Source organism: Phascolarctos cinereus, unplaced genomic scaffold (genome assembly GCF_003287225.1).
Source record: "Phascolarctos cinereus isolate Bilbo 61053 unplaced genomic scaffold, phaCin_HiC Scaffold_5;HRSCAF=322, whole genome shotgun sequence".
Taxonomy (NCBI): Eukaryota; Metazoa; Chordata; class Mammalia; order Diprotodontia; family Phascolarctidae; genus Phascolarctos; species Phascolarctos cinereus.
Genome location: NW_027555958.1, coordinates 404,411,588 through 404,436,256, shown reverse-complemented (window position 1 = coordinate 404,436,256; position 24,669 = coordinate 404,411,588). Strand labels below are relative to the sequence as shown.

The following is a 24,669-nucleotide window of genomic DNA, read 5'->3' as shown; positions in this document are numbered from 1 at the left end:
TTAGCCTTATCCGTCTTCGTGACCCCATTTTGGGTTTTCTTGGCAAAGATACCAGAGCAGTTTGCCATTTCCTTCTCCAACTCATTTTACAGATGAGGAAATTGAGACAAACAAGGGTAAGTGACTTGTCTAGGGTTACGTAGGTAGGCCAGATTTGAACTCAGGAAGATGTGTCTTTGTGACTCCAGGCCAGCCACTCTATGCATTGTACCACTTAGCACATAGTAGGTGCTTACTGATTGTTAACTTGTTGCCTTGACTTGAGCTAGACCTTCCTATGTTCAAAGAACTGGCAGTTCAGCTGAGTACAGACACCAGTACATGTCCCAGTCCTCTGCAGCAGTTTTAGAGACTTTGAACCCTTCACAAAAGTGGCAGTCCCTAACTTGTAAAGCTAAAAGCAAAAGACCTTGCTTACTGGTGCATTTTAATTCACATTTAATTTCTTAATTAAAAGAAAATGTAAGATCTAACTACAGACACTTGGAGGTATGAGAGTGGGATTAGGAAGGAGGCCCAGAAGGGAAGTGGCTCTCTGTCACTGACTCTGGCTCTCAGTCATTGGAGAAAAGGGGATACAACAGGTCCTTTGCTTGCTGTAGCAGAGATCGCTAGGCCTCAAGTGTGATGATCTTTAGGTCACAGCAGAAGGAGGAAGGAGGTTGACAATCCTGTGAGAGGCTGCCCTCCAGATCTTGGCACACTTAGGTTATGGCAAGATCTCATCATGCTTTATTTGGTGTTTTGTGGATACTCGGGTTGTGCCCTCTTTCTATATATCAAGGCTGCTCAATGATGCAGAAACCAGAGGTTTCAGAGTGATCACTGCTACATAGCTCTAAAGTTGGAAGACACCTTAGAAGCTGTCAAATGCAACCCTCATTTTTACAGATGTAGAAACTGAGTCTGGGAGACGTTAAGTGACTCTGAACTTAGGTCATTGTGACTCTAAGCCTAGGTCTCTATCTATTTTATTATCTAGCTCTCTTGCTTAGGTGTACCTGATTGGTTTCCCACCTCTGGGTGGTCATGGTCAGGGAGGTGTCAGGAACTGGCTGGAGAGGCCTGACTGAATAAAGCATGGGCTATAAATTTCTATTGTGGCAGAGTACAGGTATAGCAGATAACAGTAAAGGGACAGGGTATGGATTCCAGGGAGGAGAAAGGAAGTATGTCTAGAGTAGAGCCATGCTATTTCCCATAATCCTTATAAATCTCACATCACACACATCTTCCCCAACAGTTTTTTTTTCAACAGTCACAAACTGCATATTTGCAAATTTTTTGGTGACAGTAAAAACTCAATTCATTATTCATGATCTGTCTACTTTCAAAGTGAAGACCATCACCATCCTTGAACAGAAATATACGGTACTAAAGAATTAGAAAATGCTTAAAGAGAAAGATTTGTTTAGTTGGTAAAATGTCAAAAATGATTAGGGAAGAGGTAAATTGGTTATTACAAGTTTTTTTAAAAAATACATTTCTGAATGTGTCCTGATGATTTGATTTTTTGTATAAATTTTCTTCTTGAAACTAAAACTAAACTAAAATGAAGATAAAGTAAAAATCAAGCCTCTTTCCTCTTTATGCTCTTCATTAACAGTATATCTCTCCTCTTAATCTCTGTATCACTTGCCATTTTGAAATGGCATGGAATTCTGACTTTCTTTTATTCCAATTTAAAAAATTAATGATTATTGATTTAAAATTTTTTTTTTACAATACCTAAAATTTCCCCTGTAAACTTCTTCCTAGGGCAGCTAGGTGGCACAGTGGATAGAGTGCTGAGCCTGGAGTCAGGAAGGCTCATCTTTCTGAGTTCAAATTTGGTCTCAGACACTTATCAGCTCTGTATCCCTGGGCATGTCACTCAACCCTGTTGGTCTCAGTTTCCTCATCTGTAAAATGAGCTGGAGGAGGAAATGGAAAACCGCTCTAGTGTCTTTGCCAAGAAAACCCCCAATGGGGCCATGAAGAGTAAGACATGGCTGAAAAACAAAAACTCCAAGAAAGCCATTGAATTCCAATTATTTTTCAAGTGGTACATGACACTAATTGCTCTAAGCCATCTATAAATTTCACTCTTTGTGTATCTGTTCCTTGAATGCTTAGTCAGATGTCGTGTTTACTTAACTACTCATTTTCCTTCATTGTGTAGAAATTCCACAGGAAACAGAAATCTGTTTCTGTAGTCAGAAGAGTTGAATTGCAGGGGTGTGCGCACACACATATGGATACAAAGAAAGCCCCAAATCAGTCCTGGATAGATTGTAAGCTCCTTGAGGGCAGAAACAGTCTTTTACCTCTTTTTCTAAACCCAGCATTTAGCACATTGCCACCGTTTGTTGTTGATGAACATGATGATGATATTGGAGTGGTTTGCCATTTCCTTTTCCAGCTCATTTTACAGATGAGGAAACTGAGCAAACAGGGTTAAGTGACTTGCCCAGGGACACACAGCTAGGAAGTGTCTGAGACCAGGAAGATGAGTCTTCCTGATTTAAGGCCTGGCACACTATCCACTGGACCACCTACCTGCCAGGGTAAGCGCTTAATAAATGTTTATTGATTAATTGCTGTCAAGGAGTTAAGTCTAATAGGAAAGACAACATGCAAATAACTATGTACAAATAAGCTATATACAGGATATACTTCCTGTATGTGTATATATGCATATATACACATACATATACATACACATATATATACATGTGTGTGTGTGTGTGTGTGTGTGTATGTATGTATTCCTTTTCCCACCCAATATCCTGTATATATAACCAACTGATGGGAGAAGGAGAGGAGGTGACTATAATAGTGGGGATGAACTCTACTCCCCCAGGGCAGGAACCACCCCTGACTGTAGTCACAATGAAGTATAAGAACTTGGAAATAGCTTACTAAAAACTGGAGACTCTCTTTCAAAAGCAGCAAGATTAAAAATGAAAGTGCTCCATTTTGTCCTGTTTCAACGACTGCAGTTCAGCTTAGAGCTAAAACGTTATTTCCCATTTTCTGCCACTCAAAATTCCACCTGGGATTACAGAACTAAACTCAGTTGGTTTCTTTGATTAGTAAAATAGAATTCTCGTTCTGGAACTAGCCTGATAGTCTGGCAGCCAATGTCCAAAGCAGGTTCACCCGTCCATAATTCTGGCTCTGAATAAGACACCGAAGTGAAAATACATTTTTCATAAAGCTGATCAAGTTGATTAAACAGATCATTGATACAGAGCTGGAAGGGACCTCAGAGGCCATCAAGTTCTGTACTCTCATTTTATAGCTAAGACAGCTGAGGCCGGAGGAAGTTCAGTGTTCAAGGTCACTTAGATGAGAAGTGTTAGGCAAGAGTCTTCTCACTCCAGAATTAGTATAGTTTCCACTGTACTGTGCAAAAGGAGGGCAAGACACACTAGCTTACAGCTCTGGTCTTAAAATTAAAGGTCAGGTTAAATTAGAGAGCTTTCAGCCTCTGTTTTTCAATCATTAAGGTAACTGAAAAAGTCGCTTAATCAAAGAGAGGAGAAAATTCCCTTCCAAAAGGATTTAGCACTGGAAAATTCCAGGTAGTTAAACATTCCAGGTAGATAAATATCTCTCATCATTAGGGCAACTCCTTCTGGACAATTTGCTCTTCTACCTCATTGTACCATCTGTTGTGACTCTCTTTCCTCCTGATGGCTAAAGGAGTCAGAAGAAGTAAAGAAGCAAGAGAAAGCTGAAAGGGATAAGGGCCAGGAAGACTGGTAAAAGTATCTTGACGCCACGGGATGACTGCAGCCATGATTTTGTGAGACGTGAAATTGAAGAGAAGAGAGGCAGCATCTGCATCTCAGATAGGGGTGGAAGGACCACGGATTGTTTCAGGGAGGTTAGGCAGCCCATCTCTCTTCTAAATAAGGAGAAATGTGTTTTTTCACCTCAAATGATTTCATACTTCGATTCATCTTTCAGGAAGATTACAGGCAAACCACAGCATGACGTGGCTGCTTCTCTTATATTAACTTAAGAAAGTGGTAGTGTACTAAGCTAGCGTTCCATGTAATCTTTAGCCGGCGCACACACGTTGTCAGGTTCAAACACGACATTTGAATTCCAAACATCTGAGATAGTCCTGCAAACTGGCCAAGTACCCTACCTGCCAAGCCTGCCAGATAAATACAAACTTATCTCACAGCCTCCTTTCCCCAGCAGAACATGGTGTCCTAGCTCCAGCCTCACATGTGAATGAGTCTTCACTCCTCTCTCTGCAATGTTGATTACAATTGCTGGAAGCGTCTGCCTAATGTCTTACCAAGTCCCCTTAAACTTCTCTGTTGGAAAATGTCAATTTCCTTCTCATCACCGCTCCCACTTCAATTCTAACATAAGCCTGTGTGGAAAGAGAACTCTCCCACTGAATGCTATCCGTGCAGAGACAATGAAAACTGTGCGTTGGGTTGGGGAGCTTTCAAGGGGAGGGGGAGGCCCTAAACTTCCAAGTGATTCCTGTATGTACAGGTGCTTGCTGTGTTCTTCCCAGAGTCAGTTTTGTATCAGCCAAGTTTCCACTTCTAAAACAAAACTTCCCTTGACATGGGAAGAGAATGCACATGGAAAAAATTCAGATCCATTGGCTTGTCCCACTTTTATTCACTTAAGTCAATACCTGAGAAATATATATGAAATAGAATTTAAGCGTATATTACCTCTATTCATTTGATTTTTTTCTACTCAGCACACAGATCATTTTTCTATGCTTATTGGCATTATGCAGAATGGTATATTCCACATTACTATGTTATATCAATTAATAAGCATTTGTTAAGCATCTATTTATACTTGCGGTACAAAGACAAAAGTGAAATAGTTAATGACCTCAAGAAGCTTACATTCTATAAGAAAACCCCACATGTATACATCTAAGTATGTCAAAAATATGTACAATGTAATTTCTGGAGGGAGGTACCTGTAAGGTAGGGGGAGGGGGTGGGAGTACAGCAGGAATAGAGGAGATTAGGAAAGGAATCATGAATTTTTGTAGACAATAATAATAATAAGTGCTTTGGGGATTGAAGATGGTGTCAAGACAGGTCAGATTGTATCAAATCTGACTTGGGCCATCATCGAGTCAAGGAAATCATTCTACTTCCTGATTGGTTCACTATCCCACTCTCCATAGTAGCTGTTCCAAACCTCATCTATCCCAAACATCCCATGACATTCCCTTGATCTTACCCTGTCTACTCAAGACCTCACCTCTATTTCACCAAAAAAATAGAAGCTTTTTAATGCAAGGTCCCTTTTCTCCCTGCTCCATCATCATTGATACCTTTCCCTACTATATATTTCTTTTTGCAATCTAATCTCATCTGTGCTTTTTCTTTGCCAAGGCCAGCACCTCCACATGTACTTTTGATCCCATCCCCTCCTGTTTTTTCAAGCAGATTGTCTACACTATTATCCTCACTCTCTTTCTGCTATCTTCAATCTCTTCTTAGCTATTGGTTCCTTCTCTGCTTCCTACACATATGCCTATGTTGCCTCCATCCTTAAAAAAACCAAACCCTCACTCAATCATGGGGGTTTTTAACCACCAGTTATCATCTTGTATCTCTCCTCTCAGTTTTTTTTTTAATTTTGAGAAAGTTGGCTGTACTCAGTGCCTTCCTTCCTTTTTTATTCTATTCTAAACCTTCTGCAATATGGCTCCTGAACTCGTCCCTCTACTTAAACTACTCTCTCCAAAGTTAAAAGTAATCTCTTAATTGATAAAACTAATATTGCTTCTCCCTATCCTCATCCTTCTTGTCTTTTAAGCCTCATTTGATGCTGTTGATAACTCTCTCTTTCTGGATGTTTTCTCCTCACTGCTTTCTCCTGGGTCTCCTCCTACAGATCTGACCTTTACTTCACTGATTCTTCATCTATGTCACATCCACTAACTACTGGGTGTTCCCCAAGTCTCTGTCTCAGGCCATCTTCTTGTTCCCCTCTATATATTTCATTTGGTGATCTTTTCAGCTCCCATAGGTTCACTTATTGTATATATATAGAAGATTTTCAGATCTACATATGCAGCCTTAATTTTCCTTCTGAACTTTAGTCCTGAAACACCATAACGCTTTTGGACATCTTAAACTGAATGTTGCATAACCATCTCGAACTCAACATTATCAAAACAGAATTCATTATCTTTACTCCCAAACTTTTCTGTTATTATCGATTCTAGTCACCCAGGCTTGAAACCTCACTATTATTCTTGACTCCTTATTCTCACTCACCCCACGCATCCGATGCATTGCCAAATCTGGTCATTTCTACGTTCAAAATATTTCTCATATAGATCCCTTTCTCTCTATTCACTGGAGAGACTGGAACTCAAGGGAGGATCCAGTTGAGATTGGATACCCAGCCAGCAAAACTTCATAGTTTCCTATAATTTTATTAAGCAGCATCTGGGTAGGAATGAAGGAGGCAGGTAGAAGTTGTAATCCAGGGCTGGGGTTTAGCAAAGTGTGATAAAGTGATGGGAAAAGAGATCAAGAGATTCAAGAGTAGAGGAAAGTGGTTAATTACACTGGTTTTTTTTTTTAAATTGAACTAGGCTAAGGTGATAAGGGCCCAGAATAAGATGGAAATGGTAGGAAATGTTAAGAAGGAATGAACCTGAGAGACAGTTGAAGAAAGAAATGAGAATATTTAGCAACAAAATAGATTATGGAGTATTGATACCCTGGTATGAAAAGGAGAGATTGAGATCAAAGCTATGAACTGTGGAGATGAGACAATCACAACTTTTGAGCTTTTCTTTTTTGTGTGTATCTGCTCTATCAGAGCTCAACTGACCTAAGCTCTTCTGAGAATGCAAACTTACTAGACATTTCTCTTACTTACAAGATCCAGTGAAACAATTTTTATTTAATGCATACTATGAGCAGGTCACTGCTCTGTTTCAAGGATACAAAGACAAAAAGGAAAATAAAGGCCCTGCCCTCAAGGAGCTTCTACTCTACTGGCTTCCTTCAAGTCCCAGCTAAAATCTCACCTTCCATGAGAAGATTTTCGTCATCCCTCTCAATATCAGCACCTTTCCTCTGTTGGTTGTCTCCAATTTGTCTTGTCTTTACTTTGCTTATACACGGCTGTTTTCCTGTCATCTTGCCATTAAACTCTGTCTTCTCTTTTATTCCTAGCACTTAGCACAGTGTCTGGCACACAGTAGGCACTTAATAAATGCTTATTGTCTTGCTGCCTGACTACTGGGGGGAATGCAACATGTATGTAGATAAATAAATATAAAAAATACAGAAAGTCATTTCAAGAGGCAGAGAGGACAAATCAGGTGTGGGGCTGAGGGAGGTGGGGAGAGTTTAGGAAGGGCTCATGCAGGTGATAGCTTCCCTGTGAAAGAACCGAGGTCTTCTAAGAGGTGGAGATGGGAAAGGGGGGCATTTTCAAACCCCAGGGGACAGTCTGTGTGAATGTACCAGGGTAGATGATGTGAAGTGAGCCAGTTTGACTGAAACAGAGAGAATGTGACGGGGACTAATATAATAGGTGACTCAAAAGATAGTTGAGAACTATATTGTGGAAAATTTCAAATGCCCAGCCGAGGATTTTGAATTTTTTGGTAGATGCAATAGGAAAGAAGGAATCAAGCATTTGTTAAATGACTACTCTGTGTCAGGTACTTTAGAAATATTATCTCATTTGATTTGCACAACATCCCTGCAAGATAGGTGCTATTATTATCTTTATTTTACAGATGAGGAAACAGAAACAGAGGTTAAGTGACTTGCCCAAACTCCAGTTTGAACTGTCTTCTGCTCTAGATCCAGCGACACCTGGCTGCATCAGTAGGGAGCCACTAATGATTTTTAAGTAGGGGCTATCGTGATTAGACCATGTTTTAGAAATATTGGTTTGGCAGCCTTGTGGAGGCTAGGTTGGAGGGAGGACAGACTGAAAGCAGGGAGACCAATTAGGAGGTTGTTGAAATATTCCAAGGGAGAGGTAATGAAGGCTTGGACTAGGGTGATAACTGTGTGAGAGAAGAAAGGGACTGGAGCCTAAAGATTTTGAGTTAGAATGTATGAGACTGCAACTGATTGGTTGAGAAGTTGGGAGAAGAATTGGAAGCAGTGTCAGATTTTATATTCTTGGGCTCAAACATCACTGCAGATGGTGACTGCAGCCATGAAATTAAAAGATGCCTGCTCCTGAGAAGGAAAGCTATGGCAAATCTGGACAGCATACTAAAAAACCAACACATCACCTTGCTGGCGAAGGTCTGTATAGGCAAAGCTATGGTTTTTTCAGTACCAATGTATGGCTGGGAGAATTGGACTATAAGGCCACAGACTCAACATATTCCAATTGTGTTGCTGGAGAACACTTTTAGTAGTCCCTTGGATGACAAGGAGGTCAAATCAGTCAATAGCTGATGAAATTCATTCAGGCTATTCATTGGAAGGTCAAATACTGAAGCTGAAGCTTAAATATTTTGGCCACATAATGAGAAGATGGGACCCATTGGGAAAGACCCTGATGCTGGAAAAGATTGAAGGCAAAAGGAGAAGGATGGGATGAGATGAGAGGATGAGATGGCTAGATAGTGTCATGAAAATAATGAACGTGAGCTTGGACAGACTTTGGGAGTGGAAGATAGAGGGGGCCTGGTGTGCTGTGGTCCACGGGGTCACGAAGCATCAGACAGGACTGAACGACTGAATGACAACAACAACAATTGATTGGGATGAGAGGTGTGCGAGGGGGAATAATAATAAAATATAATAAATAAACAAATAAAAACCTTACATAGTGTTTTAAAGTCTACAAAGCACTTTAAGTTGAAAACTCTATCCATATACCACCTATTTCTCAGCAGAAACAGTCAGGGATGACTTCAAGGTTGTGGACTTGGAGACTAGAAGGATGTTTATGCCCTGAAATGAATTAGGGTACCACAAAAAAAAAAAAAAGAAATGAATAAGGGAAGTTTGAAGGAAGGACAGGTTTGACTTTGTGCTTCCCTTCTTTTGCTGAGTTCAGGGGACCAGATTTTCAAAATGAAATAGGGAGGCCAGTGGCATTACTAATCAGAAGGAATATTTTTATGTAAGTGGGGAAAAAAAACCCAGAATGAATCCAAAAAGAAGTTATTTTACTTTTGTCTGAAGTGATTCCATATGAAGTTATGTTATCCCAATTTAAAAATATTACATGCCTTTAAGTGGTGAACACTAGACAGAGGATCCATTTGGACCCAATTTATGATATTAATGCCATTGTGTTAAATGTTTTGAAAATGGCTAACTCTAGGAAGTTGGTCTTTCAGACAGGACACTTGGAATAAGACCCAGACAAGCTGAGAGGAATTGACTGGAGGCATTGGTAGAAGTAGCTTTTCTGGTCTCTAGGACCCAAAACAGCTCTAGGAATAATTTTCTGCTTGCCCTCATCACTCTGTAGGATGGAGTGGGGATTACAACATTCTGCTTCCTGTCTTAACCTGTTCAATTGAGTGTTTTAGTGAGGGGTGGGAGTGTTTGTGGAGAGATCCCTCAGGGATTCTGTACACCTCACTTCACCGTTTGGGAAAAAAAAAATTCCTACCTACTTTGATCTGGGCCTAGGTATCACTGTGTGGGTAATGGGAGGGTCTGCATGTGGCTTGTCTTTTCTAAGAAATACCTTGTGGGTCAGAGGCTGGGCATTATTATTGTTATTATAATAATAAATACCTGTATGCCAGAGGAGTTGAATAAAGCACAGGTTAGATATGATTCCCACCTATATCTAAACTAAAAATATTGAATTTGTAACAAGATATGAATATACAGTGACCAGAATTCAGATACTGACATATAGGTCTTGGGATAAATCCAGTTAACTCTTGTGCCATTGACTGAGGTATGGACCCACTCTATCAGGGGTAAGAATAGGGTTGTAATTATACTTGTCAAAGTGATTTTCCTAAAGCATTATGTCTGACAACAGGAAAGTACCTCCTCCCATCCAGTCATTTATATTTTAGAACTATTTGTTGGGTCCTGTTGGTACAAAATTCCTTTGTGCAGAATTCCATAAGTGTTTCAGGAATGGTGACGAAATAAGCATGTGTGTGTGTATGTGTGTATGTGTATGTGTGTATGAGTGTATGTATATGTGTGTGTGTGTGTGTGTGTGTAATAAAGAGAAATATCAGAACAATTAAACATTTGTCAAGTGCCTACAATATTATTAAGAATAATACAGTTCTTTCAATCAATACACTGATAATATTCCAGCAGGATATAATAGGGACCTATGATTTCATCAGCATATAAGGAATTCCCAGATTAGGAAAATACCTGCGCAGATCAACACCTTCTCTGTAAGCTGTCATCTTAGAGAATTTCCTAATGCGCTGAGAAGTTAAATGACTTGTTCAGGGTCACACAGCCAATACACATAATGTAGGACTTGAATCCAGGACTTCCTGGATTTGAAGCCAGCTCTCTCTCCACTCCACAAGCTGCCTCTTGTAGTGTATAACTGTCAATCTGAAATAATGAGGACTACCAAAGTAACAACAAGAAGAATATTTAATAGAGGCAAGAGAATTACAATTCAAGACACCAAAGTACTGGAGTGTCTAGGAGGAGAAGGGGCAGGGTTTGAATACACTTCAACAGGGAGAAAATCTCATGGAAGGCACAGCCTCTTGAAACTGTTATATAATTTGTTTTGCAAACAAGCCAGAAGTCCATAGAGAAGGACAGAGAAGCTTGGGAAGTGATGCCATCCAGTCAGAACAGCAGGCTCCAGGTACAGAAATGGGGAGTTTTCAAAGAAACCACAAGACCAGCTCCAATTGGTTCAAACCTGCTCTGGCCATGGGGTCAGGGTCACTAGACCCTCTGATGGCTGCATTCAACATAATAAGTAGAATCCATGGTACAGTGTTCTATGTGCAAAGGAGGGATTCAGACAACAAACCTGAAGACAATTTGAGTGGGGAGGAAATATTTTCAGTTGAGGGGATCAGAGCAAGCTTTGTGAAGGGGGTGGCAACTGAGGATGAGTCTAGAAGGAAAATAGGGATTTCAGAAGCGAAAGGAAGTGAGGAAGGAGTACATTCTAAGTCTTGGATGGGAGCCAGAGAGAGCAGGACAAGTAGGGGGACCAGAGAGTCCATGAACTGAAGTGATGTAAAACAAAGTTGGAAAGGTATTGGAGCGGCACAGATGTGGAACTGGAAGGGACTTTAAAGGTTGTCTGGTCCAACTCTCTCATTTTACATCTAAGGAAACTGAGACCCAGGGAGATTAAGTGAATTTGGGTAGTATATAGCTGAGACAAAATTTAAACTGATGTCCTCTGGTTAGAGATCAGCTCTCTTGAGAACTTTCTATAGGACACCATTCCCTCTCCACCTTAAATGTTGATTATCTCCAACTTATCCTGTATAAAGCCTGTTTGCATATTGTTGTTTACCGTGTTGTCTTCCTCATGAGATTGTAACCTCCTTGAGAGCAGGGAGCAGTATATCCTCCTCACTTAGCAAGTGCCTGGCATACAGTAGGCACTTAACAAGTGTTTGTTGACTGAATTATTGCAAAGATTTTGACTAATTTCTCATACCTTATTCGACTAAGGTAAGCTCTAAATGGATATATGACATATATAAAAGGTGGCATTGTAAACATCAGAGGAGCAAGGAATAAATTATCTTTTTCATCTTTGCATAAGGAAGAATTCATGACCAAACAAGACAGGGAACATCACAAAAGATAAAATGTACAATTTTGATGGCTTAAAATTAAAAAAAGTTTTTGCACAAACAAAAGCAATGCAGCTAAGATTAGAAAGGTAACAGACAAATCGGAAAAAAAAAATCACTTCAGCAAGTTTCTCTCATAAAGGTCCCATTTCCAAGACATAAAAGGAATAGATTCAAATTTTTAACAAGAGCCATTCTCCAGTTAATAAATGGTCAAAGAATATGACCAGGCAGTTTTTCTAAAGAAGAGAGTCAAGCTATTAACCATATGAAAAAAAATGCAGTGAGTCACTAATAATTAGAGAAATGTAAATTAAAGTAATTGTGAAGTTTGATATTACATCTTTCAGATTGGATGAGTTGACATAGAAGGAAAATGACAAATATTGGAGGGACTGTGGGGGAAATGGCATATTAATGAACTTTTAGAGGAGCTGTGAATTTGTTTGGCACTATTTTAGAATGCCATTTGGAACTATTTCCCAGAAGTTACTAAAATGTTGCATAGCCTTTGACCCAATAATACCACTACTGGGCATATAGGGAAATAAAAATTTATATAACGCCTATTATATGCCAAACACTGTGCTAATATTATTACAAATATTATCTCATTTTTTATTCTCACAACAGTTCTGAGAGGTAGATATTATTATGCCTATTTTACAGTTGAGGAAACTGAGGCAGACAGAGGCTAAGTGACTTGGTCAGGGTCACACAGCTAGCAAGTGTCTGAAGCTGGATTTGAACTCAAGTCTCTTTAACTCTGGGCACAGCACTGTATTCATTGCACCACCAGCTTATATACCCCCAAAAAGATCAGAGAAAGAAGAAAAGAACTCTTATTACAAAAATATAAAAAGCAGCTCTTTTCATGATGGAAGAGAGATGATGAGAAAATGAGTCTGACCCAAGTCGGATTAATGGTGAAATTTTATTAGAAAGTGTAATATAGCCTTATAATTGGAAGGGACCTTAGAAGAGTAATTTAATACAGATGAGTAATTTAAGTGACTTGCTAAGGTCACACATGCAGGAAGTGTCAGAGATGGGTTTGAACCCAGTCCTTCTGACTCAAGAAATGGTACTCTTTCCACTGTTTAAAGGCAGCTGGTCCTGGATTCTTTTTTCTTTTTTTTTAAGGCAATTGGGGTTAAGTGACTTGCCCAGGGTCACACAGCTAGTAAGTGTCAAGTGTTTGGTCTGAGGCCAGATTTGAACTCAGTTGGATTCTTTTTCTAATGCTGTTGAATTTCTTCCTGTTCTTAGTCTGTGACTGTAATGGGAAGTCCAGGCAATGCATCTTTGATCAAGAGCTGCAAAAGAGGACAGGAAAGGGACTCCGCTGCCTCAACTGTAATGACAATACAGCTGGTGTCCACTGTGAGAGGTGCAAGGATGGATTTTACCGCCAGAGAGACAGAGACCGCTGCTTACCTTGCAATTGCAACACCAAAGGTATGGACTCTGTGATTTGGGCTTCTTTGTAAATTCCGATCCTACTTCCAATCCTACCCTTCCCTCTCTTACCTCCCATGCCTCCCCTATCCCCACTCCATCCACTCCTTTGGTTTGTGCGAAAGCTTTTAAATTTCATGTAATCAAAATTGTCTATTTCATCTTTTGTGATCCTCTCCATCACTTGTATAGCTATGGATTCTTCCCCTTCCTGTTGTTTAGGTGCAGTGATATTTACATTATCAATGTTCCAGATCCTGACTCTATAATTTATCTTTCATTTATGCTCTATATATCTTGTATGCACTTTTTTTTTGCATATTCTCTCCCCTTAGAATGTGTTTTCCTTGAGAGAAAAGCCCACGCTTGGTTTTTTTTTTTCCCCTTTCTTTGTATCCTTACAGCTCAGCACGGTGTCTGGCCCTTAGTGAGCACTTAATAAATGCTTGTTCATTGACTGATTGGCTACTTCTACCCTAGACATTATCAGCATTGGCTTCAGATGGCTTACTACCTGGGCAGCTAGGTGGCGCAGTGGATAGAGCGCTGAGCCTGGAATCAGGAAGACTCCTATTCCTGAATTCAAATCTGGCCTCAGACACTTACTAGACCCTGGGTTAGTCATTTAACCCTGTTTGCCTCAGTTTCCTCATCTGTAAAATGAGCTGGAGAAGAAAATGGCAAACCATTCTAGTTTCTTTGTCAAGAAAACCCCAAATGAGACCACAAAGAGTCAGACTCGACTGAAATGACTGAACCTTAGGGAGGCTGCTTTCCTTGACCCTGATTCCTTAACAAAGGAATTTGCCCTTTGAGAATGACTGTAGAGCTCCTTAGTCATCATCTCAGTCATGGCCCCACCTTTCTTGACACTGCTCCTTCCCCACTTTTGCTTTGATAACCTACAGTGATCTGAATTAATTGCCGGGATATACCTCGCATTCACCCTCAGGTGCAACAGCAGTCAACAGCAGCGATGATTGAATATAGCCCAGCAGAACTGGTTCAAGTCAATTGCTTGAAAGAATTTGAAAATGACATGTTCTGGTTGTGGAGTCGCAGGTTAAGGGCACTGTACCTTTGGGCAAGTTGTACTATGAAAAATCATCTAGTAGAAAGAGTGATGGTTTCAGAGGTGGAGGATTAAGGTTTGAATCCTAATCTGCTACTAACTACCTCTGTAACCTGGGATAATGTGGGCCTTTAGTTCCTCTTGTGTAAAATGAGTGGATTAGACCCTTAAAGTCCTTTCAGATTCCAAATCTATGATGCCATGATTTGAGAAAGCTGGAGCTGCCTAGTGAAGATGTGAACCAGGACCCTTAGAATCCCTCCCTGGGCTGCTGCCATGATGCAGTTTACGTTCTGATTTCCGCAGCCTTGGGAGAGAGAAAGAAAAATCAGGCGATTCCACTTTGAGAAGCATTTAACCTCATCTCCTTGAAGAGCCCGCATCCCTTGAGGCTATACTGCTGCACAGTGAATCACAGGAGTTGGGTCATCTGAATAAAACAGCGGTATGAATGTAATTAGAAATTTAATTGGCTCAGCTGGAGTGTTTGGCCGGATGACAAACTCAGTATTCATGGAACAAATGAGTAAAGTGCAGCCCGACAGAGTATGACAATGGTATTGGTTTTTGCCGTTGTCTCTCATTTTTTCATTGTGTGTGTCCTCCTTTTCTTCTCCCCAGGAAGAATAAATCTGACTTTTTAAAAAAGAGATGTTGGAGGTGGGGCGGTGAGGTGTGGTAATTCTTTGGTATTTGTGAAAGATTTTAGGCAGATCAGCAGTACCTTAGTATATGGGATAGAGTTCTGATGGGCTCAGGAAGCCCTGGGGACTAATTCTCCCTCAGATACTTACTAGCTGTGTGACTCTGGGCAAGATCCTAAACACCAATTGGATTCAGTGATCTCCAAGTACTCATCCAATTGTAAATCTATGATCCTTTGCTCTTCCATGAAGTTCCACTCCTGTACTTCATCATGGCAGGGAGGTAACCTTGACTTCTTCAAGGCTATGACTGCTGAGGCAGGCTCTGGCAGGGCCAATGGAGCTGGAAGTATAAACCCAGGGGCAGACTGGGGGTCTGCTTTCAGAAAGGTTGGTCACCAGGGGATGACATTTTTTGGCTCAAGTAAGTCATGGACCTACCTACCAAGGCAAGAAAGTTTTGAGACCTACACTGGAGAAAGGAGTACTTACCTTGAAAGAACCCCAGATCTTTCAAAAAAATACATTTATATTAATATCTTTTTCTAAAATAATCTCCATTTTTCTTTGTATCTCTTGCCATCACAGAGAGGAATCCCTTATAACAAAGGGGTAGGGATTAGACTTTTGATTTCCCAACCCATCTTAGTTCTAGTGCCTTCCCTCTGGTCATTATTTCCTATTTATGCTATTTGTGTAAATTTGTTTGCATGGTCTCTCCCCCATTAGATTGTGAGCTCCTTGAGGGCAAGAATGTTTTTTTTTCTCTTCTTATATCCCCAGCACTTAGTACTGTGCCTAGTACATAGTAGGTACTTAATGTTTATAGATTCTTGACATAGAGAGCTCCCTGCTGAGAAGCCTTCCTCTGAAGATACAGCTTGGTACTTTTTCTTCCACTTACAATCTTAGAGATTTGGCTACGACTTTTGTTCTTGAGCTGTTTTTACTCATGTCTGACTCTTCATGGCCCCATATTGGGTTTTCTTAGCAAAGATACTGGAGTGGTTTGCCATTTCCTTCTCCAGTCCATTTTACAGATGAGGAAACTGAGGCAAAGTCTCAGTGACTTGCTCAGGGTCACAAAGCTAATAAATATCAGCTTGGATTTGAACTCATGAAGATGAGTCTTCCTGATCCCCAGCCCAGTGCTCCATCCACTGTGTAGCCTAGTCGCCCTTAGCCTACGTCTCTGAGACATTAAATGATCCATTGCCCAGGGTCATCCAGTCAGTGTATGTCAGAGACAGAACTTGAATCCAGGTCTTCCTGGCTTTGCGGGCAGCTTGTCTGTCCACTATGCACTCCATACTGTTTTTATCTCATAACAAAGAACAAAAAAGAAGGGGAGAAAAGTTCAGCAAAACTAGCTTATTGAAAAAATGCAACATCGTATATAGTGACCTACAACTTTAGTTTCCTTCCTCAGAAAAAAAAAAGGGGGTGGGGAAGAGCCTTCTCATTTCTCTTCTTCGGAAACCCCCGATCTTTGGAAGCATTAAATAAGATGAGTTTGAATAAAGAGGTCAAGGATGTTACAGGATTGATTGGAGGGGGGGGGAAACGTGATGTAGGGGAGCCAGTGAGGTGGCTAGAATAATCTTTCTCAGGCACAGGTCTGACCCTTATTTCCAGGATGTCCATTAAATTCTCTTGTTGCTGGAAAGTGTTAATAATTGGCTTCTATTTAAAAAAGTGAAGCTGTTTATACCCTTCTTCATTTTTAATATTAGACCAGGTAGGGATAGGAACTAGACCTCTGATCTCATTAGTATAGGGATCTCTCAGAGGAGAAAACTCCATCTACCAAAGCAGGTCAACACATTCTCTGCAAGTTCTGGTCTTTGAGAGTGCCCTGGAGTACTGAGAGGTTAATTAATTTGCCAAGGGTCATATAATGTGTGTCAGAGATGGGACATGAATGCAGTTCTTCCTGCCTTTGAGGTCAGCTGTCTGTCTGCTACCAGGTTGCCTCTGTCAGATTAGACACATACGTAAGATATATTCTTCTGGTTTTTTTCTGTTTTATTTTTATTTTTAGGCAATTAGGGTTAAGTGACTTGCCCAGAGTCACACAGCTAGTAAGTGTCAAGTGTTTGGCCTGAGGCCAGATTTGAACTCAGGTCCACCTTCAGGGCCGGTGCTCTATTCACTGTGCCATCTAGCTGCCCCCATAAGATATATTCTTCAGAAGTGTTTTCCTTCTGATTCCCTAATGCAGGGTTTCCCAACCTCTTTTGGATCCAGAAATCTTTAGATGTTGGAAAATATTGACAGAATCCATAAATTCTGGACTAGAGTGGGGATGGGGGAAAGTGAAGGGGATTTTTTTCATATCCTAAATTTGCTACACAAAGTAAGAATTTTTGACAATAATTTCATATGGAGTATTTTAGAGATGAAAATATCACTAGTGTCATTATTTTCTCAGAGGATACCTATTTCTGCTATATGGAACATCAGAGCTTTACCCAACATAGTTCAGGAAATGTTGCCTAAATGAATCCCCAGCACATTTCTAAGTTACCGGTGTGCCTTGACGAATGCTCATAACATGTATAGTAATCATTAGACGCAACACAGTTGATTACTACTGAATACTTTTTGAGTTCTAATAAGAGGTTAACTGTCTTTTTGTAATCTAAATTAACCAAACATTTCCTCCCACTTTTCTGTCTTCTTGTCCACCCCTCCAGGCTCTCTCAGCTCACGGTGTGATAACCGTGGACGATGCAGCTGTAAGTCAGGTGTGATGGGAGACAGATGTGACCAATGCCAGCCAGGATTCCACACTCTCACTGAAGCTGGATGCACCCGCAATAGACAACCAAAGTAAGTATCTCTCAAGACAATCCAAGTAGAGTCATCAAGGGAACCTTCAGAAACTGTGGGATAGAGGTGGGGATAGGGAGAGTAATCAGACCTGAAATTTCATCAGTATGGTGAACTCCCAAGTAAGGAAACTTTCTCTACCAATGCAGATTGATCCTTTCTCTGCATTTCACAGTGTTAGAGAGATTACCAGAACCCTAAAATGTTAAGTGATTTGCCCAGGGGCACACAAGTAGTGTGTGTCAGGAGTGTGACTTGAACCTGGGGCTTCCTGGTTTTGAGGACTCTTGTCAATCACCTGAATCACCCTGTCTCTCTACAGGCAATCTGGTCCCTCAGAGTCCTTGGTTCCTTTACAACTTCCTTAATTCCTCTCTCATCTCCATTACCAGGATAAATTTCTACTCTTGGCCTTCATCCAATGAGCACCTACCTCCCTGGGTTATTGTGAGAATTATATAAGAACTTTGTAAAGAGTTAGTATGGTGCCTGGCACACAGTTGGTGCTTAATAAATGCTAATTCCCTTTTCATCATTCATAGCCTGTCCAACAGCTGAAGAAGATGAACATAATAGCTCATGTTTGTACAGCACCCTTTACAAAGTACTTTCATAACCATAATCAATCATGGTAGCTTGCATTTATATATTGCTTTAAAGTTTGCAAAGCACTTTACAAGTATTATCTCATTTAATTCTCACAACAACCCTGGGAGGTAGGTTCTACTATGATCCCCATTTTATGGATGAGGAGACTAAGGCGGACAGAGGTCAAATGACTTTCCCTCTGTCATACAGCTAGTAAAGAGCTAAGGTTGGATTTGAACTCAGATCTTCCCCACTCCTGGTCCATCTCTCTATCTATTGTGCCACCACCTAGCTGCCATAATAATCCTATGGTATAGACAATGAAGCATTCCTGTACAGAGGAAGTGAAGCAGTTAAGTGATTTGCCTAGGGACTGACAGTATGTGAAGGAGTGAGATTCAACTCTATTAGTATTCTCTCCACAATACCTCCTATCTCACAAATGATAAGATGGAACTTAACTCTTAATTAATTAAGGAGTTAATGAATGCAGACGAGGGAGACAAAAGAAAAAAAGGTAAAGAGAAGGAATTATGACCTTTACCCTAACCCTCAAACATCCTGTTCTGAACTGGGACCCCCCTGATAGGTGTAGGAGGAGGGAGAGGGGCATTATGGTGAGAAAATTCCAAGAATAGATTCCTTTTTCTCAGATAGACCAAGGTCTCATCTTTCTTTACCACAATATTCTACCACTAAACAGATGTGCGAAGGACAGGACTTTTACAGTGCAGATGAGGTTAGGGGTTTGGCAAAAGATGAGCTTAAGGATTGCTTTCCATCTCTTTTTACCACTTTTACCACTGTCTCCTTCTTCCTCGACACCCAACCCTAGAAAAGTGATGACTAAATACCCATGTGCTGAAAACGCCCTCTGAAGGTGGCCCAAACTTGCCAATACCTCCTGTTCTTAGATGGAAACCCTAGTCATACGTGTCCAAACTACAGGAAAACTTTTAATGTAGCTTCCAGAACCTGGCTCAAGCTGTGTCAGGGCCAGAAGACCCTTGTTCTTATGTTGCACTTTCATTTAAGTGGTCTTTAATACATAGGGGTGTTTCTGAGTTTTGGCCGAAGCCATATTTCTGTACTGCTAATGTATTCTTGGACTGGTCTTCTGGTATGAGTCCAGGGTCTTCATCTCCCACAGGCATTGGGGGTCTCAGGACAATGTGTAATGACTTGGGAATGGGATAGTGGTGCTTATATCTTCCTGCTGTCAAACTCATGGAAAGACTGGTGATTTCTCAAGGGTTGTTCTCCAAGTCAGGGGTATTGAATGAGGTGAGGACTTGACTTTGTCCATCTGACATGTTTCCTTTGGCTGATAAGCAGTAAACTATTCATTCTCCTTTAAAACTTCAATGTAATTCAATGTGGAACACTATTAATGTACCACTTTGCAGATGCTTCAAATGGAGTTGGACATCCTTGGCCCCCTGATTACCTTTGGATTCCTAAGAGTTCAAATTTGGACCAGGCCAATTCAAGAAGCTTTTGTTTATTGATTCTTGTTTAGTTAAGCCTCTAAACCTCAGGACTGCTCTTATTTAAGATGTTGGCCCAAAACAGCAACAAAGGGTTGGGCCTTACAGGCCTTGTCATTTATCCTTTATAGGGATCTCTTGACAAATGCTCCCCAAACAGTTCTTTTTTTTCTAGAACTGTCTAACCAAACTATCTGTGGGGCCCTGGAAAAACAATAGCTTCTACTTGAAAAGTTGTGCATTGATTTATTTATCAACTAGAGCAGAACAAAAGGAGAATGGGATGCCTTGGGAGGTGATGGGCTCCCCTTCACTGAAGAGCTTCAGGCCGACTGGCTGACCATTTGTCAAGTATGTCATAGTGGAGAAAGCTAGGTAGTGCCATAGTGCATAGAGTGCCAGGCCTGGAGTCAGGAAGACTCCTATTTCTGAGTTCAAATCTGGTCTCAGACATTTACTAGATGCGTGTTCTGGGGAAAGTCATTTAATATCTTGCAGTCTCATCTTACAGATGAGAATAATAATAGTAGCTACCTCACGGAGTTGTTGTAAAGATCAAATGAGATAACATATATAAAGTGCTTTGTAAACCTAAAAGTGCAATAATAATAGTTATTAATAATGGCCATTCTCTCAGAGTAGGTGATTGGTTGGATTAGGTGGCCTCGGATATCCCATCTGCCCCTCAGATTCTTTGACCTTGTGATTTTGAATATGGGTATATTGTTGCTGTTATCAATAATCTTCAGGGTAAATAGAGTATCTGAATAAAGTATCTACCAAGATGAGTCATTTGACAAAACCATGTTCTTTTTGTGAAAAGACAATAAAAATCGATAATATATCATTACTATCAATCTATTAAACATTTACTAAAGACTAACTGGTTTGGATTATCTGTCCTTGGCCAGGTGTCACTGAGCATTTTAATCAGTGACTTGAATAAAGACACACTTATCACTATTGCAGATGGCCCAAATCTGGGAAAGTTCACTAATACGTGGGATGACAAAATGAAACCTGGGACTAAATCCAATAAGGTGATATTGAATAGGGATAAAAGTAAAATCTTGTGGTTGAGTTGAAATAACCAGATTTGTAAGTACAAGGTGGCAGAGGCATATCTAATTGGCAATTTGTATGGGAAAAGTCTCAGGGTTTTAGTTCATCAATATATGACAACTAAAAAAGTTAGTGAAATCTTGGGGTATATTCAGTGTCCAGAAGGAGTGGAGTTGCAGTCCTGCTGTACTCTGCCATGGTCAGATCACACCTGGAAAGGCAGGATGGTGTGGTGGAGAGAGCCCTGGATTTGAAGACAGTAGATCCACGTTTGAATCCTGGCTCTGCTACTTCCTGCCTGTGTGACCTTGGGCAAGTCACTTAACCTCTGGACTTCACTATCCTCATTGGATGGGCTGGACCAGATTATCTCTAAGGTCCCTTCCAATTCTAAACTGATTAGCCTATGATCCTTTCCGGGTGGGCTTCACAGGGATGAGTTCTCTGTAGATCCCTGCAGGATCAACAGTTAATCTCAGATCCAGTCTCCCCAAGGCTTCTGAGTTGTTTGAGAAAGGAGAACATTGGGAATTCCAGAGCATCTCTAGCCCCCTGAAATCTCAAGAAAGATCTGTCCCCTGACCTTGTCTGCCTTCAATTTGTGATTAGTTCTGGAATTTTGTTGTTGTAGAGTCATTTGGGGGTTTTCTTGGCAAAGATGCTGCAGTGTTTTGCCATTTCCTTCTCCAGCTCATTTTACAGATGAGGAAACAGAGATAAACAGGGGTAAGTGACTTGCCCAGAGTCACCCAGCTAGTAAGTGTCTGAGGCTGAATTTGAATTTGCCTTCCTGACTGCAGGCCTAGCGCCAGGTTTCCTAGAGGAAGTGGGACTTTAAACATATTATCCGCAGTAAAGATGACCCTTGCCTATGATGATTTTATGCATATAATTGCTGTGGGTTTATTAGTCAACACTTTGATTTTTCTTTTCCAGAGATTCCAAATGTGACTGTGATCCAGCTGGTAGCACAGGGAGCTGTGACTCAGGTCGATGTGTCTGCAAAGCTTCCGTCACTGGAGAACGCTGTGATAGGTCTGTGTTTGTTTACCGAGTCTTTTGAATTAGGGTTAAGGTCCCTTTGGTGATGAGCAAGAGAATCGGGCTTCTCTGGGATGGTAAAATGGTAAAGGGTGGTAAACATGGACAGCCCTCCTGTACCTTCTGGCATGGTTCCCATCTAAGTCCTTAAATCTTATCTGGTTCCTAAATCAGCCTTGGCTAGGGTCTTTGATCTTCAAGGGTCTTTTACCCCAGACCTCTCCCTTTTTTGGAAAATGAGTCTCCTTATCTCACCCAGGCTGGAAGGGCAGTAGTAGGTCAACTGGCCAATCCTGATTGGCATGGAACCTGTTTTATTTTTCTGACCTGGGCTGGCTCGCCCCTCCTTAGGCAGCCTGGTGGCCCTCTGCTTTTGGAACTCACCATATGATGATGAATTTAGTGGGGACTCTGGGGAGCGTTGGCTTTACTGCAACTCAGAGCTCCTGAGTTCAAGATTCATCAGCCTTAGCCTGCCCCAGTAGCAGGGATTAGAGCTGAGCACAGTAACCACCCAGCCAGACCATATGTTTTAATGGTCTTCATTCCTAAAGCCCTCAAGTTTCTTCTCCATGAATGTCTTTCCCCTCCCAAGTACTTCCATACCAATATAATTCGAAACCATGAGAACATGGGCTATACTTATTTATTATCTGTAAAGGATTGACTTGGTTACACATATTAGGAAAATCCTTACAAAAGGATATCCCCACATAAGGCCATGGATATCCACTATGTACAGAAAAGGAACTGACCAAAGATGGCATTGAGGTACGTGTATGTGTGTGTGTGTGCATATGCGTGGGAGTGTATTGGTGTATTACAAAAGCAGTGCCACTTGTACACACACACACACACACACACACACACACACACACAGAAAACGTGCATAAACATGAACTGGAAAAAGCTTTCAGTGTGTCTTGGGAGCCAAGCCATGTTAGGGCAGGTGGAGCAACGTGGTGGGATCCACCCTAAACTTGCTATTGCAGGACACTCCTCAGGTACAAGTTGTGCTTGAGTTTAATACTACTCCCTCCTCTAGGATTATTAGAAGAGAGATCTGGAGTTGGTACCAGAGGGAAAGACTTCCTTTCTCCTCCCCTCATTTTCTTAAAAGTAAAAGCCATTCTTTGGCATCCATCCAATCACTTGTACCCAAGGTGAAGGAATTAGTGAATTCCTAGCCTGCATTTTTAAGGGTTCTTCTGTTGTTCTTCCAAGCAAGAAGAAAAGCAATTCCTGCATTATTATAGTAAATTTCTCTCTCTCTCTCTCTCTCTCTCTCTCTCTCTCTCTCTCTCTCTCTCTCTCTCTCTCTCTCTCTCTCTTCCTTCCTTCCTTCCTTCCTTCCTTCCTTCCTTCCTTTCTCCTTCCTTCCTCCTTCCTTCCTTCCTTCCTCCTTCCTTCCTTCCTTCCTCCTTCCTTCCTTCCTTCCTCCTTCCTTCCTTCCTTCCTCCTTCCTTCCTTCCTTCCTCCTTCCTTCCTTCCTTCCTTCCTTCCTTCCTTCCTTCCTTCCTTCCTTCCTTCCTTCCTTCCTTCCTTCTTCCTTCCTCCTTCCTTCCTTCCTTCCTTCCTCTCTTCCTTCCTTCCTTCTCTCCTTTCTCCCTTCCTTCCTTCTTCCCTTCCTCTTCATTCTTTCCTTCTTTCCTTTCTTCCTTCCTTTGTTCCTTTCTCTTTTTCTCTATCTTTGTCTCTGCCTTTCTGTGTCTGTTTCTTTCTCTCTCATATTTCATCAGTGTAGAAGTAACCTGTAGAAACTCTCTCCATTGCTACAGATCAGCAATGAATTCCCTGGGACTATGAGAGGTTAAGTGCCTTGCCAATTGTTTCATCTTGAAACCAGGTCTTGCTATCCCTGAGGGACAGCCAGCTTCCTGCCATGCCATGCTGCCTCTCAGTTTAAACCTCAACAAACATAACTGCCCAACACCTGCTGCTTTTACTTTGAGCTCTCATCATGGAGGCTTGGGGGGTGGGGTAAGGCATGGTTACCGTCAAGGCTGCTGCCCTCAATGCAACTCCTATAGTTAGTTCTTCCACTGAAAAGTGGAGATAGAAGAGGGGAGGAGAGAGGAAAGGAGAAGGGGCTATCCCATCACTTTCTTGGAGGTCATGCACACATCCTTCCCCTTTTTTTGTAGTCCAAACACATTGGGGTTTGTACTTAGACCATAATCTCCTCTCAGTTTCCAGGTCCATGCTAGGGAATGGTGGCCAATGGAATTAGAACCCAACACTAAGAGTGACAGTGGGAGATGATGTGGCCATCCAAGTTATGATAAGGAGCTGGGGTGTCAGACAATTTCTTGCTCATTCCCATCCTCCACCACACATACCTTTCAAGAATCTTATTCCAGGTCTACATCTTCCTACACTCTCCTCGTGCCTTTTTGTATTTCCAGTTTCTGCCTCATTCCTTCAAGTGTGGAAAAGGTGGGTCACATCCGAGAGAGTACTCAAAATGTCAAAGCTGGGTCAGTGACTATGATCCTCTAGTACCCGAGGTTAACTTGACCTTGTTATACTGATGGGCCTTGCCAGAGCTGGAGAGGCTTCCTCTAGGGGAAAACAGGCATTTTCTCTAAAAGCCTCCTCTTCTTGGGGCTATCATTATCAATCAGAGGGAGTGCATGTAAGAGGAGGAGCTTTTACTAAAGTGGACAGATTCCTTCTTGCAGAACTGTCAGGGCCTGGTGAGAGGGAGTGAAAGGAGAAGACGTCATGGCTGAACCAGGC

The 24,669-nt window shown here is 41.3% G+C and overlaps 1 protein-coding gene across 1 annotated transcript in view; it reads left to right on the top strand.

The window, feature by feature from the left end:
- The window catches only part of LAMC2 (laminin subunit gamma 2), an 82,252-nt gene that overhangs the window by 20,743 nt on the left and 36,840 nt on the right, over window positions 1-24,669 (top strand). Inside the window, exons 3-5 of the mRNA XM_020984372.2 lie at window positions 13,016-13,204; window positions 17,617-17,752; window positions 21,826-21,924. Of these exons, the coding sequence (XP_020840031.1) occupies window positions 13,016-13,204; window positions 17,617-17,752; window positions 21,826-21,924 (424 nt within the window). The remainder of the gene's footprint in view (window positions 1-13,015; window positions 13,205-17,616; window positions 17,753-21,825; window positions 21,925-24,669) is intronic.